General features: G+C 38.8%; 1 protein-coding gene across 3 annotated transcripts in view; it reads right to left on the bottom strand.

The window, feature by feature from the left end:
- XPOT (exportin for tRNA) overlaps window positions 1-17,064 on the bottom strand; it is a 36,580-nt gene that overhangs the window by 15,015 nt on the left and 4,501 nt on the right. For all 3 annotated transcript variants that reach the window (XM_087967939.1, XM_026667789.2, XM_026667788.2), the window contains exons 2-12: window positions 10,393-10,520; window positions 9,138-9,220; window positions 7,363-7,419; window positions 6,935-7,004; window positions 6,573-6,791; window positions 4,736-4,920; window positions 4,179-4,347; window positions 3,315-3,551; window positions 3,158-3,196; window positions 2,342-2,404; window positions 700-824 (exon numbers count right to left, since the gene is read on the bottom strand). In XM_087967939.1, coding sequence (XP_087824065.1) covers window positions 700-824; window positions 2,342-2,404; window positions 3,158-3,196; window positions 3,315-3,551; window positions 4,179-4,347; window positions 4,736-4,920; window positions 6,573-6,791; window positions 6,935-7,004; window positions 7,363-7,419; window positions 9,138-9,220; window positions 10,393-10,452 — 1,307 coding nt within the window. In that variant the 5' untranslated portion in view covers window positions 10,453-10,520. The remainder of the gene's footprint in view (window positions 1-699; window positions 825-2,341; window positions 2,405-3,157; window positions 3,197-3,314; window positions 3,552-4,178; window positions 4,348-4,735; window positions 4,921-6,572; window positions 6,792-6,934; window positions 7,005-7,362; window positions 7,420-9,137; window positions 9,221-10,392; window positions 10,521-17,064) is intronic.

Below are 17,064 nucleotides of genomic sequence, written 5' to 3'. Positions count from 1 at the left end.
ATTAATTTCTGGGATTATCAACTACACCAGCCTTCTTCAAACCTCTCTTCTATCTTCTGGGCAAACTTTCTCCAAGTCACCAGTCATTGCTTATGGTAATAATTTGAAATTTAATTTGATTCATTTGGTATAAACTTCTATATATTTTTACTGTAGTATGCACTAAAGAATATGAACCCTAAAAGAGGGAAGATTATTCAAGTATTTTTCTTGTGAACAAGAAGAAACCTAACTTGGCAATATAATATTATAATGAAATAAATTCTTTCTGTTTGTTGTATGCAATCCTCTTTTCCCCACATTAAAATTTTATGCTTGTGTTTTAAATTGCCAAGTGTTTTTGAAGCTAATACCACTTAATTCTTTCCAATTTATTCGCAAAGCACTTCTTTTTCCCTCTTCCAGGAGAACACAATGGAGTGGGAGTGGAGTGGGAGAAAGGTATTGCCGTTAACAAGTTTTTCCCCCCTCAGGTTAATGAAACTATTAGACTTGCAAATGTATTAACAATTAACAAAGGAACCTACATAGCAAAAAACCCTATGAAATCCTTATAGTTCCAGTAATCAGATTTTGGCTACTAAAATGTAATCATTACCAATCAGCCAACTGGAAAGCAGGTCTTAAGTATCAGTTGTCAGAAAGAAATATTTACCTAATTACTAGAAAACTTTTATCAGAAATTCATTTGAAACTTACTGCAATGTAGTGTTAAAAACTCTGCGAACAGAAACCAATAGTAATTCAGGTGAGACTTGTGCAAGTCTATCCAACAACAGTTTTAGTTGTTTCCGATATTCTACAAACATGGCTTCATCTTCACCCTGTCAACATAGATAGTATGAACAAATTAGTTCCATAATATATTAGAATTTGGATATTACAAGGCATTTCTTGCTAGATGATTAACAAACATTAGTAGACCCATCATCCTTGTTGCCTGTAATCTTATTATCTGTTATAGTCCTGCTAGATTGCAATTATATAAATGCCTTTATTATTATCACTCTTACTACCTTTTGTCTCACTCTTGATTCCTAATAACTAGGTGGACAAAACAGCATACTTTTATTGACATTTTTGAATGTGATTTGTTCTTGCCTTGTGCCCAAGGCAGGAAATGACTCATGGTCTCCTGGTTTCCAGCCTGGTACCTTTAACCATTACACCAAAATGATTGTTCTTGGTCCTGTTCCTTTACTGTTATTTTAAAGCAGGAACAGGAACTTGATCTCTTGTGCTGATGATGGAGTGGTGGGTGTGAAATAGAAGGAGAAAAGAACCCAAAGGATCAAATACTTCTCATTTGTAAAACATACCTATGAAAATTATTTAAAAGTTTGTTTTAGATCAGAATGTTAAAATAAATAATTATCTACATCAAAGTTGTTTCCATTTTTATGAGAAACTTACTAATGAAAAAATCATACAGTTTTCAAGGCTACTTACAAGCATATGCCAATCTAACTTCCCAAAAGGAAACTTTACATATTATTGCCTCTAATTCCTGATATTGGTCTTCATAAGCATTTGATAAGTCAGTCTAGCTAAGGGGTGTCAAACTGGATTTCTTCAAGGGCCGGATCAGCATTGTACTTCTCCTCTGCGGGCCAGCTTGGGGTGGAGGGGGGAGACAAGATGGACACCTCCTACAGCAACCCCCGTTTTGGATGGCAGAGTGCTACAGGAGCCCGTCCAGTGTGTGGCCTCACTGCACCCCGTTTTGGCTGCCAGGGGCACCGTGGATCAATCCTTTGCTATTTCCAGCCAGCCCACGGGCCAGATTTAAGCACCCTTCAGGCAAGATCCGGCCAGCGGGCCCTGAGTTTGACAGCCCTGGTTTAGCTTAACAATGTCCTGAAATTCTGAAAAATTTTAGTGACAAAGCTATGTAGAATGTGGTACTGAGACAGCTTTGCCTGCCAGTGGAAACATACAATGTAAACCGTTTAGCCCTATTAATTGTTCTTGGTCAACTGTTACATTCTTCAGAATCATTTGACAATCCTGGGGCACTGTTTTGTAATCGTCATAATCCTTCATGCTGAAATATTCAGTCTATTTTGGACAGAGCTACAACACTTTGAATAATGCTCCTTCATTCTCAGCTTTCTAGAATGACATTGGAAAGATGGGCAAAATACTAATGAGTCCACTGTGCATCTACAATGTGGTTATATTTTATTTTAGACCAGTGAAGCACAAGTTATAATGGGGTATCTCTGAAAAGTATCCAGATTAGTCCAACTATCATTTCTGGAGCTAGATGGCTAACTGGAACAAGAAACAGATACCACAAGAACTGAAATTGTCACTGAATTATTAAAGGGTGACTTCTAACCTCATTTTCAAAGTTGTATTCTTCATCGTATGTTAACTTTTTCATTACTGCCAGCATAATTGCCTAGAAAGATAAATCAGTGATAAAATTATCATCTAATATAAACTTCTATTTATTAAAATAATAAAAGCAGTGAGAAAGATTCGACAGAAATAATGCAGAACAGAAGTAATGAAATATTATTAAAGTAATCTGTATGTGTGCTGTTTTATACCATACCATTATAAATGCAAGGAAATAAATAGTAATTTTAAGTGCAAGACATTCAGCTGCAGAGAACTCAAAATAACCGGTTTAGCATTTGATTTATATATTTTTACTGAGCTGGTTTGGACATCAGAATAAATAATATATATATATTTTAGAATAAATTACCTTCCCCTCCCCTCTAGCTTTGACCATTCTCTTCTATGTTACCCTCCCTCTCCCAATAAGTAAACTTCCTCTTCTCTCATAATGCTAAGAACTATCACCTGAAGGGTTTTTTCCCCAATTAGTCATTGTGTTCAACTGGTGATGGAAGGAGAGTGAAGGAAAATACCAGATTTATTTATTATTAAAATGACATGCAGCTGCATTTTGGGGCAGGGGTCCTCCTCTAAATTAAAGAACATATAATGATTTCATGACTTGTTGGTAAAAAAAAGTTATTATCTGATAAGAATTTAAATAAGTTTGGGAATTATTTCATTTTTTTAATTTACAATTTTAATGTTAAAATATGTTTGTTTTACTGCAGATCTGAAATGGCTTCCCATGGCAGTTTTATTGATTAGTAAAATAAAGAACTTCAAAAAGACATATCATTATTCTTACCTCTACATTAGCTTTTTGTTGTTCTGAAAGCACAGGGAGCTACAAAATAAAAGAAACAAACCTAGTTTTCAAATGTCTCAAGCAACGTACACATATTAATACTGAAAAGATTGAAGAAAACATGGACTTTTCATAATGCAAAATTTCATAAATTTACCTGTTTCAATAGGTGCAGATAATCATAACAAAACCCGATTATATTTGAAGATATATCATCATCTTCATGAATCAAAAGTTGTAACATTAGAGCCACTTTTGCTTCAATCGCTTGTAGGGTATCTTGAGCATTTTTCAAATCTCCAATCTTCACAAGTTTAGACCAGCTAGCTATCAATGCCTGCCCAATTCCATTGATCAGTTTAGAGAATCTAGCTAGAAAGTCTACATCTTCTTCCTGTAAAGGTTAAACATTAAACACATTTAAAGAAAAATGAACAACTCAAGTCACAGATTATATCCCTGTAAAAAATAAAATCTCCATGATGCATAATGTTATAGTAGATTCAAATGATCACTTAGACAGCAATACTGGTTGCATTTACTAGATGAAACAGCAATAAATAAAATATATTAATGTTGTTATTATTTTCTCAAGACCACTTGCAAACATTGAATTTTATAATTATGTTAGTGGCTATGGCATGGATTTATATTATTCCCAATTCTTTTACACATGAATACATTACTTACACATACACACACATCATGTCAGCATGTGAAAATGTGAAAATGCAGAAATTTAAACAGACCCCACCCAAATCTATTCAGCTGACAAGCTTATAAAATTATACAATGTGGAAGAAACTACAGACAGAGTATTGTACATTGAAGCTGGATAATGGGAGCTTTATCACTGATGAAAAGAAATGTTTTATCACATAAGCACAGTTAAATTACTGGGACAGCTATCATAAAATGCCGTTTAGAGCAAACAACACAAATTATTTTTATAAGTACTGAAGACACAAACAGTCATACAAATCATAGTAATGTAACTTTTCTTTCACTAAAAATAACTAACCTGATCAACTATAAATAGGCCAGCAGACTGCAAAACTTGACACAAAGTTTCTACCAACTTAGTTTTATCAATTGGATCCATTCCCTTATTTACAATTTCAAACAAGCAGTCACATGCTTCCTCTCGTAAAACTTCTATGGACATGTGACCTAGCAGCATATTTATAAACCTAAAGAAAAAAAAAAGATCAAAATTTTACTTTCTGGGTAAAAACAGAAATTGCCAGTAAATGTTACTTTCTGTGTGTCAATTTAAGCTATTTGTGTAACAGCATGTAAATAACATAAAATGGTACAATTATAGTGTTGTAAATTGCCACAATGAGATACTCCTATATTTAACAGATATTCAGAAATAATAGACAATCTCCTCAAAAATAGCCCTTTAAAATTAGGTTTCACTGTATTTGCAAGACAGCTAACAATTAATTTTAAAGTGGCTAATTTTCCAAACAATTAAAAAAGATTTATTTTTTAATGATGGTTACTCTAAAATTTCACTACAGTTTTATTACACAGTAACTTCATTAGTGAATTTAGAATCAATAACAGCATTACCTTTCATTTGCAATTAAACTCAAATCTATCCAAGAGACATATGCTCCAACTACTTCAAGGCATTGACATGTCAATTCTGAATTTGTATACTGATATGTTTGCAAGATTTGATACCATGATTCAACCAAACTTGGAATGCATTGCTCCCTCATAGTATCCTTTAGTAGAGTATTTCTGCGAGCCTCCTATAGATATAATAAGGACGTTAGTCTTCAAAAGTAAAAACTGAGATGCCTGTTTCTGTTCTTTGAAAATTGAAAATGCTGGGAAAGTTAATCGTAGCAGTAATCTAATATTAATCATAAAATGCATCTGTATGGCTGATGTCTCTTCATCACTACTCTGTAATTTCAAATGTTTAATAGTTAAAACTTTGTATGACATGATGTTTAAATGTTAAAAAAAAATCACATATTAGGGATAAAATGCATTTTTTAAAAAAATTATGAGTCGTCTGTGCACGTAAAAGAGAGGAAGTCTAAAACTCCCTTCTTGGGGCCTCATGCCAAACTTTAGTCTCTTTCCAGTGTGGTCTCACCCAAAGCAGCATTACTGGGATAGATTATCAAGAAGTTTTGATGTTGATTGGTTAACTGTACTCACAGCCCCAACAATCTTTATATTACTTCTCCACCTTGCTCTGTACTTTTTCTTATCTCTTACTTTTTTTAACTACCTGCCCTGCTTGCAGTTGGTTTTTTTAAAAAATACTCTCCTTTAACTCATGCCTCCATGTTTCTGAATATCTTTCTCTCCCTGCCTTGCTTTCCTCAGCTTTTTCATGCCTTCTGCCTTTTAATACTCTGATATATTTCATCATCCTGTGCTTACCAATCTTTTTTTCTCTTGCTGCTGCAGTCTATACATCTCTATGGATTATTTTCCCCCTACTGTGTATCTGTATGCATTATCTTCTGTTTTAGAGCATGTGAGTAGGAGTATCCATCTATGTATTATATTATGTTATATTATGCATTTGGTGAATCTAAGGGAATTAGTTTTCCTTTCTGCCCCTTCTCTTGTATGCCCTTTTATTTATGTATACTTTTTACTTTATTGCACTGTGTATATTTTTGTTTCTGGTCGGGGTGTGTGTTACATTTCAGTGCATGTGACAATGAATTTGTAGTTCTATGTGGCTGACTTGCAGAATGTTTACATTTTTGCCTGCATCATTTATTTTTTTATTTATTTACTCTAATCAATTTGAATGTTGCCTCAATCACTTACCTAACATTAGACAACTTACATATTAAAAAACATAGCATTTCTTTGTAATAATGAAAATTATTGTCAATATATGTCAGATATCACTACATCAAGTACAATTGTAAGAAGTGACTTTGAATGGAATATAGATCACTTGTGTTTCTCCCTACATAATTATTATAGCAGATGGAATTTAAGGAGGCTGAAATGATTCATAACTGCATTAGGCAAAAAAAATATTTCAGTTTCTTGTTTTTAAAGTAGAAATTAAAACAATCTTTTTCTATAATCTCAAATATGACCATGATCTCATATTGTATCACAAGCTCTATTGCAGTTTCTCCCAACCTAATATTCTGCAAGTATGTCAGAACTCAAATTTCTTGAGTTCCCCAGCTAGCACAAACATTCTGAAATCATTCCAATACATCTGGATGATACCAGGTTAAAAAAGACATTTCTGTAGTTTGTAAATATGCCATTTTTAAGACATGGCTTCTAAATCTGCTTTGTTTAACAAAACAGTTGATTATGAAACTGTCACCAAAAACCAACTTATTATGTCAATATTAATGTTATACAACACTGAAATCAATGAGCACATTGAGTTTATAAAAAAGGAACTTACCTCTGAGGTGTGAACAACATCCCTATCTACCAGTTCAGCATCAACTGCCATAAGAATTCTGAGATAAAGGTCCACACCTCGAGGATTCAAGCCTACCACAGATAGAATATCAAAGAAAAACTTGGGCCATTTTGTAAGATATTCTGTAACAAACAGCAAAGCAAAGACCTGAGCTGCTTTGTTTCGTATAAATGTCTTCTCTGACTGAGAATTCACCATCTGGAAAAAAACACATTTTTATCATTTTTCAAGATATGATCATAAATGAAATAAGTGGTTATATTTTTATAGATAAAGTAACCTATTTGGAAAATTATTAAAGCATATGGTAAATAATAATAAATTATATGAGAAAAACTTACCTGTGCCTGTAGCCATGTTACTAGTGTTTCCCTAATTAGCTGTTGCTGTACTTCAGTTAGTTGAGAATACCTGAAACGTAACAAAATATTTACAAATATTTTAGAGAAACATTCTTGCAGAAGCTTCCAGTATCCTGTTGGCTACCTAAGATTTTGGGTTTTTAAATACAACTGCTATGGATAGGAATTTTTGAATTAGAAGATTACACCGGAGTTGAATATGTAAATAAAATACATAATCAGAAACAAGTAATTTGATTTATATATGCATACTTATATGTGTATGTTTACATGCACACATGCTAATATATAGTTTGTCTTACGTTTTCCCCATCTCCAATACAGACCTTTACAAAAATTGTAAATTTGGAAAGGATTTCAAAGTTTATCTACTTCAACCTTTCATAAATATAAAACAAGTATCTCACTTGTATTTAATTTGATGTTCCAAAACTTGAAAGCAGAAAAACTTGATGTGATCATCACTGAAATAGAAAAAACAATTTAAGAAATCTGGGATGAAACAGTTTATTTGTTATGTTTTATCTAAAGATGGTTTGGATAGGAATCTAGTCCATGGATAGTCACTGATTAAAATGTTGCGTTCTTCATAATTATAATAGTACACAAATATAAAATTATAGACAAATATGTACATATGTATTCATTTACTGATTTCGCTTACATTCTGCTCTTCATTTGAAGACCTAAATTGATATCTGGATTCAAGTCAATATCCTTTTAAATAACAAAATTGCATACTTTTTGCAGCAGAAATCATTGTTCCAAACTATTTTTGGTTTAATGACAGATTACAAAATTTAGCTATAATTACTACAAACTAAACATTGCTTCCGACACTACAGGCAAAGTGGTAAAATGTTATTAAAAATTGTCCAATTCAAGCAAGATTTTATATTTAAGCTAAATTCCTAGAGGTTGATCATAGAGTTGGCTGTGGATACTTCAGACTATCACAAGAGATCACGAGCATGCAATTCATATTACAACACGGGTTATGTTTAGCTGTCAGCAAATGGCTCAAACTATTCAAACTTTAGCATGGGTGAACTAATGAATAATTTCTTCTAAAACATCTAAGAGATTGTTAAGTCTGTTAAGAGACAGAAATACAGTAGTATCTGTTCGAACATGTAGTTTTGTTACAGTCATGCTGTTATAATATCTGTTCAGACTAATAACAAATTAGGCTGTTAGACTAATAACAGATTAGCCTTTGGTTTGGATCCATACATGTAAAAGGACAAAAAGCAGCATTCAGTGACACAGAATAACTTTTAACTGAAAACACTAAAGATAGCAGCGTATGTGAAAATCACAAATCTCACACATAAGAACAATCTAGGTTTTTGCTAATTTAACAGTTCTTTCCACTATAATCCTAGCCCATAAAGTTAAACAAAGCCATATACTTCAAAGAAGAATTCTGGGGGGCTGACAAACTTTCTGAGAAACAGAAGAGAATTCAGCTTCCATTAGTTCCACTAATTGTGTTGATCAGGATATAACCACATCAAACAATAATAGAGCTGGATGCTTGAAATTTATATTTACAATTATTGTATATACAGAGTACTGTTTCTACTTCATATGCAATTTCAATATGACTACAAAAATATAAACTAATCTCAGATGTCTAGCTATTATGGATCAAGGGGTCCTTGGTGCTCTCTGACCTTGGCTGTTTTCTTGCAGACATTTCATTATCCAAACTAAGCAACATTAGTAGTGTTAACAAAATTTCCTAGTTTGGATAATGAAATGTTTGCAAGAAAACAACCAAGCCTAGAGAGCACCAAGGACCGCTTATTTCAACCCTGAACTACAAATATTCCCCTTTATTGGTATTATTATAAATTATGTGGTGCATGAGAAGGGGCGTTGGTCTTACCTGATACACTCCTTCTTGATGTGCTGAGAGAGAATCCAAAGAATTTAACTCTGCTTTTTTGCTCTGTGGAGCTCGTTAATGCGACTCTCTTGGACTAAGATTGAGTCTAAACTGGGGCACAGTCAAGAGAGGTGTGACTAAAAAAGTTTAAAAGGACTCAGTCTCTGGGCAGAAAGGCGGAGTTAACCCATTCGTTGGATTCTCTCGTCAGCACACTGGAGAATGGTGCTTACACAATACACTGTCTCTTATCATTCTACTTTAGAAAAGAAACAACTTAAATTTTGTTACCTGTAGATTCTTTGGGCTAAAGCTTCAGCACATACTTGCCAAGCATCAGGAGATATCTTCAACTGTTCAAAATAGGCCAATGCCTGAAATTATTTTTAATATATTTTTAATAAACAGACATTGGCATAATAAAAATAGCTGATTCTCTACAACTTTGAAATAAAGTAAATTTAAGAATCCATGTTATTTTAATCAGTGCAAAGTTGCTAAAGGAATAAGGGAAATCTGAGGGAAAGTAAGTGAAGTAGAGGTCTGAGGAATAGCACTTTGGTAGAAAACTGGAAAAAAAGAGAATAAGCAGGAGAAAGAGGAAATCTCATTCCCAATAGAATTAAATATTAATTATAAGCACGGAAAAAAATAAGATGTTTGACCATGTGAAGGCTTGAAAATGAGTGGAAGGCCTGACCTCTATTCTATCATCCATATTGTCTTTTGTGAGATCTGTTTACAATTCCTTAAACATGAATAGGTCTTCATATGGTCAAGAATCCTGCAAATAGTGCAGAAAGGTATATTTGCAGATCGGCAAATATAAGGGTATCTCCCTTTTTTCATTTTCTAACCAAACATGGAGAAGTGAGAAAGAAAATTGGTTACAACTATGACCATTATCAACTTTCAAGATCTCACATATTTTGATGAAAACCTAAGGAAAGAATCAAGTCCCCTCCATGATAATCTGCTGGAGATCATATGGCAGATAGCACTAATTCCAAGCCAGAGAGGGGTCCAAAACAAAAAGTCACTCTCACTTTAACACATATTTTTAATTGTCATCTGCTTCTGAAAAAATAACCCAGATTGTCAGTTTAACTTAATCCAATACTACCCATATCTTAACTGGACTTTGAGGGATAGAGAAGAATACCCAGGTCACAAAAGGAAACAACCCAAAAAAAGAAAAAAGACAAAATTGGGTTGGGGATAACAATGCAGTAATATGAACACAATGTTGAAAAAAAAATAGGAAAATATGGATGACAGAGGACATCTTAACATCTCTCAAAGATGTTAAGATACAGGTGACCAGCACTATGAAAGCACTTGGTGAAATCTTTACAGAGCAATGAAATGGTAAGGACTAAGTGTGAAGTAGAGATGAAAAGATCTTGATAAGCGTTATATAGCTTTAAAAAACAGCCATAATTTGGCTATAGGTCAGAAATATTTATAGCAAGCTGAAATTAAAATGCTCTCCTTACTGAGCTTGTTATCAAAACAAAAATTATGAGAAAAGCATAATTAAACTTACTCGCTGCCTGAAATCTAAATCAGCATTTGGATTTAATCCTAGAAGAGCTTGCTCATCCATTTCTGCTGCTATTCTCCAGCTTCTTTAACAGGATTATCCCATTCATACACAATCAGAGATACAAACATCTATGGATGAAATAAAATTAAGATGGTAGCAAAATTCTAAATTAAAGCTAAGGTTTAAAAATAATTTTGTCTCAGATAAACTACATCTTAGACAAAAAGATCATATAACAAAAATTTGTTTGTATACCTGTTCTTTTTTACCATACTAGGCAGGCAAATAAATGTTACAGCCCAGCACATCTGGAAGCCTGAAACAGTCAATACTAGGCAAGATTTAAAAAATCTTCTAACCAGATATGAAGCAAAACAAAAGTATCATTCTCCTATGTTGTTAGTAAAGGTATAGAGGCAATATGTTCTTAATCACTAGTCTCCTTGCAGATACATCTCATGGTACCTGGTGTGATTAATTTTTAACATAAAAATTAAATATAATAAATCTCAGGTATACACAGAGCAATGCATCTCGCGGTGCCAAAGGGACTTGCCCACGCACTGTCTCCTTGCAGAAGATCCCAGCCTCAAGTATGCACACGTGAGGCTGGGACCTTCTGCAAGGAGACGGCACATGGGCTACCAGCTTGGTTCTGGCTAGCAAAGAAGCAGCAGCTGGGAATCGCCGCCCTGTTCTTCGCACCTGGGTGCACCTTATTGCCTGCTGCGCCAGAGTGGAGGTGCGGGCTAGTGAGGAGTCCAGCGGCTCTCAGCCCTGGCTTGTCTTCCCTGATGCTATGCGGGCCTGGGCGGCATAGGATCGTGCTCTCTGGTTGTCCCCCCCCCCCCATCCCCTGCTCCTAGCAGGCAAGGCCCAGCAACTGTGGAGAATCCTGGCGGGACCCAAGCAGTGACTGCTCAGCCCTGGCTCACCTTCCTCTCAGCCACTGGCAAGCCAGGTAAGTGGGGTGGGGGGGGGAACCTTGCTAGGCCACAAGTGCCACATGGAGCCACAGCGCTGGTGGCTAAGCAAGCCAGGCAAGTGGGGCGGGAGCTTGCTAGGATGAGAGTGCTAAGGGCGGTGGCAGCATGGCAGCGGCGGCCTAGGCTGGCCCGGGAGCCAGGACTCAGCTGGGGCTTGTGGTGGCTGTGGCAGCAAGGGCGGTGGCGTGGCAGTCTAGGCCGGCCCAGGAGTCAGGACTCAACTGGTGCTGGCGGCAGCAGCGGCATGTAGGCAACCAGGGCTTGCAGAGCCTCACTTATCTAGGGAGATCAGGTGGTGGAAGGCTGGCTGGTGGTGGAAGAGATAGCAGTGGGCGGGAAAATGTGGGAAGCGATGTAGCACACATGTGCTATAAGGAGTGACTGGGTGGGACGGGCAGGGGGAGAATTCCATCAGTGATTCTCGCGCATGCGTGCAATGTCGCACATGCGCAATAAGGACTGGGCAAGCAATGGAGGAGTGGGCGGAGAGGGGCGGGGCCAGCCAGGGGAACGTTTTACCGGTTCTCTGAACTACCGGAATCATAACAACCGGTTCTACCGAAACGTAACAAACCCGTAGAATACCACCCCATAGTGATACAACCCGTTAAGTAAGCCATCATGTTATCAGACCGAATTTTACAACTATTTCTACCATGGTGGTTAAGTGAATCATGTGATTATGTGCAGTCCCCAACTGCATGTTCCCAACTGGCCTTGCTTGTCAGGAGCCAGCTGAAAAAATTGCAAATTGCAATCATGTGACCACAAGGTGCTTCAACATCTTGTAAACGCGAGCCAAGTACCTGAATTGCAATCACATATTGTGTATGTGTGTACCACACATGCTCATCCGGTTGTTATAACTAGGAGAAAAATTAATGAGTCACTTTTTCAAAGGCCATCATAACTTCAACTATCATTAAATGAACAGTCATAAGTTGAGTAATATCTGTAGGAAGCAACAATTGGCTGACATACTAACTTTTGATCAGATTTTCAGGGGAAAGAGGTTTATTTCTCCATATTCCTATGTCACCTTTTGGAGCATAGATCCTTAAACTATGGCCCGCGGGACAGATATGGCCTGCTGACTCAATCTATCTGGCCCATGCACAGTAGTGATTATGCCCCTCCCCCTGCCCCTCCCTGCATGCTGCGCTGCCCGCATTGCCTCTCCTCCTCTGTCACCCTTATCTTCCAGCCCATTGGGGTCTGCGCACTGCAAAAGGAGAAGTGCGTGATTAAGGTCTGTTCACTACAAAGGTGAAGGGTGAAGGGTGGCGGGTGTGGACTGGCTGGCTTAGGGGCAATGCTAGCAGTGCAGCCACGTGGTCCCTGGCCACTCCCAACAGCTGTGCTGCAGAGAGTCCAGGACTCCAGGTGGAGATGCGAGCTGGAGGAGTGGGCTGAGCGGCATTAGACTTACCTTCCAGCCTGCGGGGATTGCAAAGTTCACCGTGGCTACCCGCAAATGTAAGCCTGATGGCACGGGAAGGAGACACACTCTGCGTCCACTGCGCTCAGTTAAAGCCAAGGCAGGGCATGGGCCAGTGGGTGGGGACCAGAGAGCTACGCAGGGATGGCTCACCGGAAAGAACTAGAGAAAAGCCTTTCAGCTTTTCTCTGTAGGTTGCCCTTCAGGTAAGGCCCCTCCTCCTCCTCTCCCTTTCCCCTTTCCGCACTGTCCTGTTTTTCCCCAACACCTGGGCCAGACCAGGCAGTAATTCCCAGGGAGGCGCCCCAACCGAGGAGGATCAAACTGTATCCTGCGGCTTGCCCAACGCATAAACTGCTCCCACTGCTTTTGAAACAGCCACCCGGCGCTTCCCTCGGGCACCCAGGGCCAGCAAGTGGTTCTTCCGAGAACTGAGGGGAGGCAGGAGCGCCAGCAGAGGAGACGGGCTTTGGCTGCCCGAAAGACTGGCCTTAGCTGCAACTCACGAGCACTCTGTCCTGAAAGCTCGATCCCCATTGGCGCGATCACATTCTTCCCCTTCCCTATCTCTGCTGGGTCTGGCAGCCAGGGCTCCAATGGGAATCTGGCTTTCCCCACTTGCGGTGGCCGTTTTTTTCCTTCTGGGCCTGGGCATGCTTTACCACCTCTTGTGATGACCCGGGGCGTGGCCTAAAGGCAACACAGTCACATGAGTAAGAAAAGTCCCTTTAATACCTCCAACTTTGCCCCCAATGTCCAGTTACCTTCAGCTGGAGAAAAAACTCTCCCAAATCAGTGTTTAAGTGGAGGAAATTCAGTCCGAAAACAAAGTACATGTACACTGTAAATAAAAATCCACACAAACCACACTGCAGCAATTAACTGGACAGGGCAAGATAAGGAATTGCAGACTTCAAAGGCCAACAAAACACACACAGTTGGGAAGATGTCAGGAACCCAGATAAGCCTCAACAATAAAAGATAACTCACGATTTGCTTCCAACAAGTTGCTGTGTGCAATCTCCCTTTTCAAACACTGTGTTCCCAGCTGCAGCTAATGAAGGGAATCAGGGTCCTTTCCTCCCCCATAAGCAATGCAACTCATGTTGCTCCCTTCTCCATTCCTCTCTGAGTGCCCTAGGATGAAGAGGGGGTGGGCCTGGATGTTCCTCTGAATTCCCTCTGCCTTGCTCTACCTACCCCTGCTCTGCCCAGCCGGACTTTGCCCTTCCCCAGTTTCTTCCACAGCCACCGAAGCTACACTCCCACTCCCTGTCAGCTGCTCAGCCTCCCCCTCGGAATCAGATTCCAACAGGGGCATGACACCTCTACTCAGCCTTTCTAGCTGGTTGCTTTGCCTCCTTTGGGATGGGCAGGTCTGCTGAGCGGTAGCCGGAGTTGCCACCCAGGAGCTGCCACCCAGGAGCTGCCAGGGGTAGAGACCCCCAACGATGCACCTCCTTCACTGGGGCTGCTCGGCAGGAAGAGCCCTGCCCTGCCCTGTGAGGAAGCAGTCCAGAGCGCTTTCGGGGTTCTGCCTGACTGACACAGCCCCTTGCCTGGACTGAAGGCAGCCTTCTGTCTTGCAGCCCCCCCCATCTCTGTTCTGAGCTGAGAGTTTCAGCCAAATTCCCCACTTGGCCAGCGTTCTGGGAAGGCGTGGCATGGGGGTAAAGGGGCTTCCCTCCACATGTGCAGGCGAGTCGATAGGGTGCTGCCCAAACTGGTGTCTGGGGCTCAAAGGCACTCTTCCTCCAGCCTTGGGAGGGTTGCCACTTCCTACCCCGCCCCACTTCAGGTAAGCTCAGCTGGGCGCCGCCTGTTGGGTCTGGTAGAAGGGGAAATGCTGCCTGAGTGATGGCAGCAGTGGGGGGGGCTAGTGAGGCTTCCTGGAACGCTCCCTGGCTCTTCCCCAAAGTGCCTCACATCAGCTGAATCCCCTGCCCTGAAAGCCGCCGCCAGGCTCTCCTTTCATGGGCAGATTCATGGTTGCTGCTTCAGCGACAATGAAACATGTTATTTTGGCATGGGAGCTATTGGGGAGGGGGCAGAGGAATCAAGCCCAGAGGAGAAGCACCCCTTTTCCCTCTTGTCTGTTCTGGCATTGAGCAGCAGTGGAGAGAGAACAAAAGGAGCCTGTGCTGGTTGGGCGACTTGGCTGGGGAAAAGTCCCAAGTATGCGGGAAATTGCTGCTGAAGGCTGCCTGGTTCCAGGTTCTGGAGTCGACATAAACCTGCTTCTTTGCCTCTCTAAGGAGAGCCAGCTCTTGGGCTGAGTTCCTTGCCTCCCACCCACCCAAAACAAGAAGAGGCAATGCCTTCCCTGGTTTGTTCTATTTGTTGATTGTAAGCTCCTTGGGGCTGAGAAGAATTGCTGCAAAACTGAGTTTCCTGAAATGGACACTAGACTCTTAATAACTTAAAAAATGATCTTGTAAAAAGTCAATCAAAAGAACAACATGCAAACAAAAGCAAATAAAACATCCCCAGGAGCAAAACAAACAAAAGTTTAGTTTGTGTGTATTGTTTAATGGACTGCTAAATTGGCCACACCCACATGACCACCTAGCCACACCCACCCAGCTGGTCCGGTCCCCCAACAGTCTGAGGGACCATGAATTGGCCCCGTTTAAAAAATTTGAGGACCCCTGTTTTAGAATCTAAGCTGTTTCAAAGAGACATATAATTTAAAATTTGGTAAAGGTGATAAACATCCAATGAATGGTATTCATCACCTTTAATGAAAAATAGGAGAAAGCAAAAAGATGTTTAAAACTATTTTAAAAACTGATAAATAAAAAGCCAAATAAACAAAAAGCATATGAGAATTTTGTGTAACAACCTATAAAAAGAATGGATAGATTATAAACGATAATCCTGCCAACAATGTTAATTCAGAAGGTGAGAAACTAAGTAGGACTCTTGACCTAAAATGAATGTGACACAACAGAACTCTCCAGGCACCAATTCAGGAGAATTCTGTGATAATTGTTCTCAGATATAAGATTATAACCTGAGTTATAACCATGTGATGAGTCAAGTAAGTGTAAATGCATCAAATACTGCAATTATATCCACTTTATTACAGGACACAACAGTTTAGTTTATATAGATTAGACTTCTTAATCAAGACACATTTTTCAACAGTCACCCAACACCCTCATAAATTTCTTTCTCTGAGTAGAAAATGAATGCATGAGCTCATTTTCTTAAGAAAATCTGGCAAAGAGTTTTGTAGTTCATGTGAAGAATATGTAACCAACCAATGGAGAAACAGGTAAAACTTGAATATTATCTGGAAAAAGTTCTCAGAGTTAAACTGCCTCACTGATTCAGTTTTTGTAGGTTCTAAATGGTCTGTCATGCTTTTCTTTAGCTCCTTGCCTTTTGTCTTTGGGTTACCATTGCTATTAAAGAGAATGGAGGGACATTAAAAGGCTCACCTAAGTGTCATAGGTGATCAGGAAATTTTTTAAAAAATCCTACCTTCTACTGGTTTGTCAATTTTCTATGCTTCAAGCAGATCTAAAAGGAAGGGTAGGGGCATGACAATCCTAAAAATGTAATATTGTCTGTATTAAAATAATTGCAAAGGAATTCTAAAACTCAACAACAACAAACCACCAACCTATTTCAGTACTATAAACAATAAACTCAAATTATTTAGAGAATGGTACAGTCAGCCCTTTGTCTGAGGTTTGCATTACAATGCTCATCTATATAAATTACAGCACTTGTTCTGTGAAAAGCCAGTGGGCTTTCCAGTGGTCCATTGCTAGTTGGAATTAGTTCACTGCTTTTCTGCTGCCAATGATAACAGAAAATCAGGAATCACCTATATTTATATATATAAATTGTGTTTTGTGTGTGTGTGACAATGAATAAAGAAATTTCTATCTTCTAAAGCAGGGGTCTTCAAACTCGACAGCTTTAAGACTTGTGGACTTCAACTCCCAGAATCCCTCCTCCAGTTAGCTAAAGAATTCTGGGAGTTGAAGTCCACAAGTCTTAAACTTGCCAAGTTTGAAGACCCTTATTCTAAAGCTTCAACTAGGATAGTTGTTCCATTTATATTATTGCTGGGTCCACACTTCAAATTAGTTATTGTATAATGTGGTTTGTTTGATTTTTGCAAACCCATGTGCTATAATTTGTAAACCATTATTTATGACTTATAATTTGTAAATCATTGAATTATGAATTATCAATCAATGATTAAACAAATTATAATTTAATGTAGTTTAGGAA

Source organism: Notechis scutatus, chromosome 6 (genome assembly GCF_049901735.1).
Source record: "Notechis scutatus isolate UNSWTSFEM ecotype Mainland chromosome 6, rNotScu1.2, whole genome shotgun sequence".
NCBI lineage: Eukaryota > Metazoa > Chordata > Lepidosauria > Squamata > Elapidae > Notechis > Notechis scutatus.
Note: the sequence above shows the minus strand (reverse complement) of the source record. Positions and strands in the feature narration are given on the sequence as shown.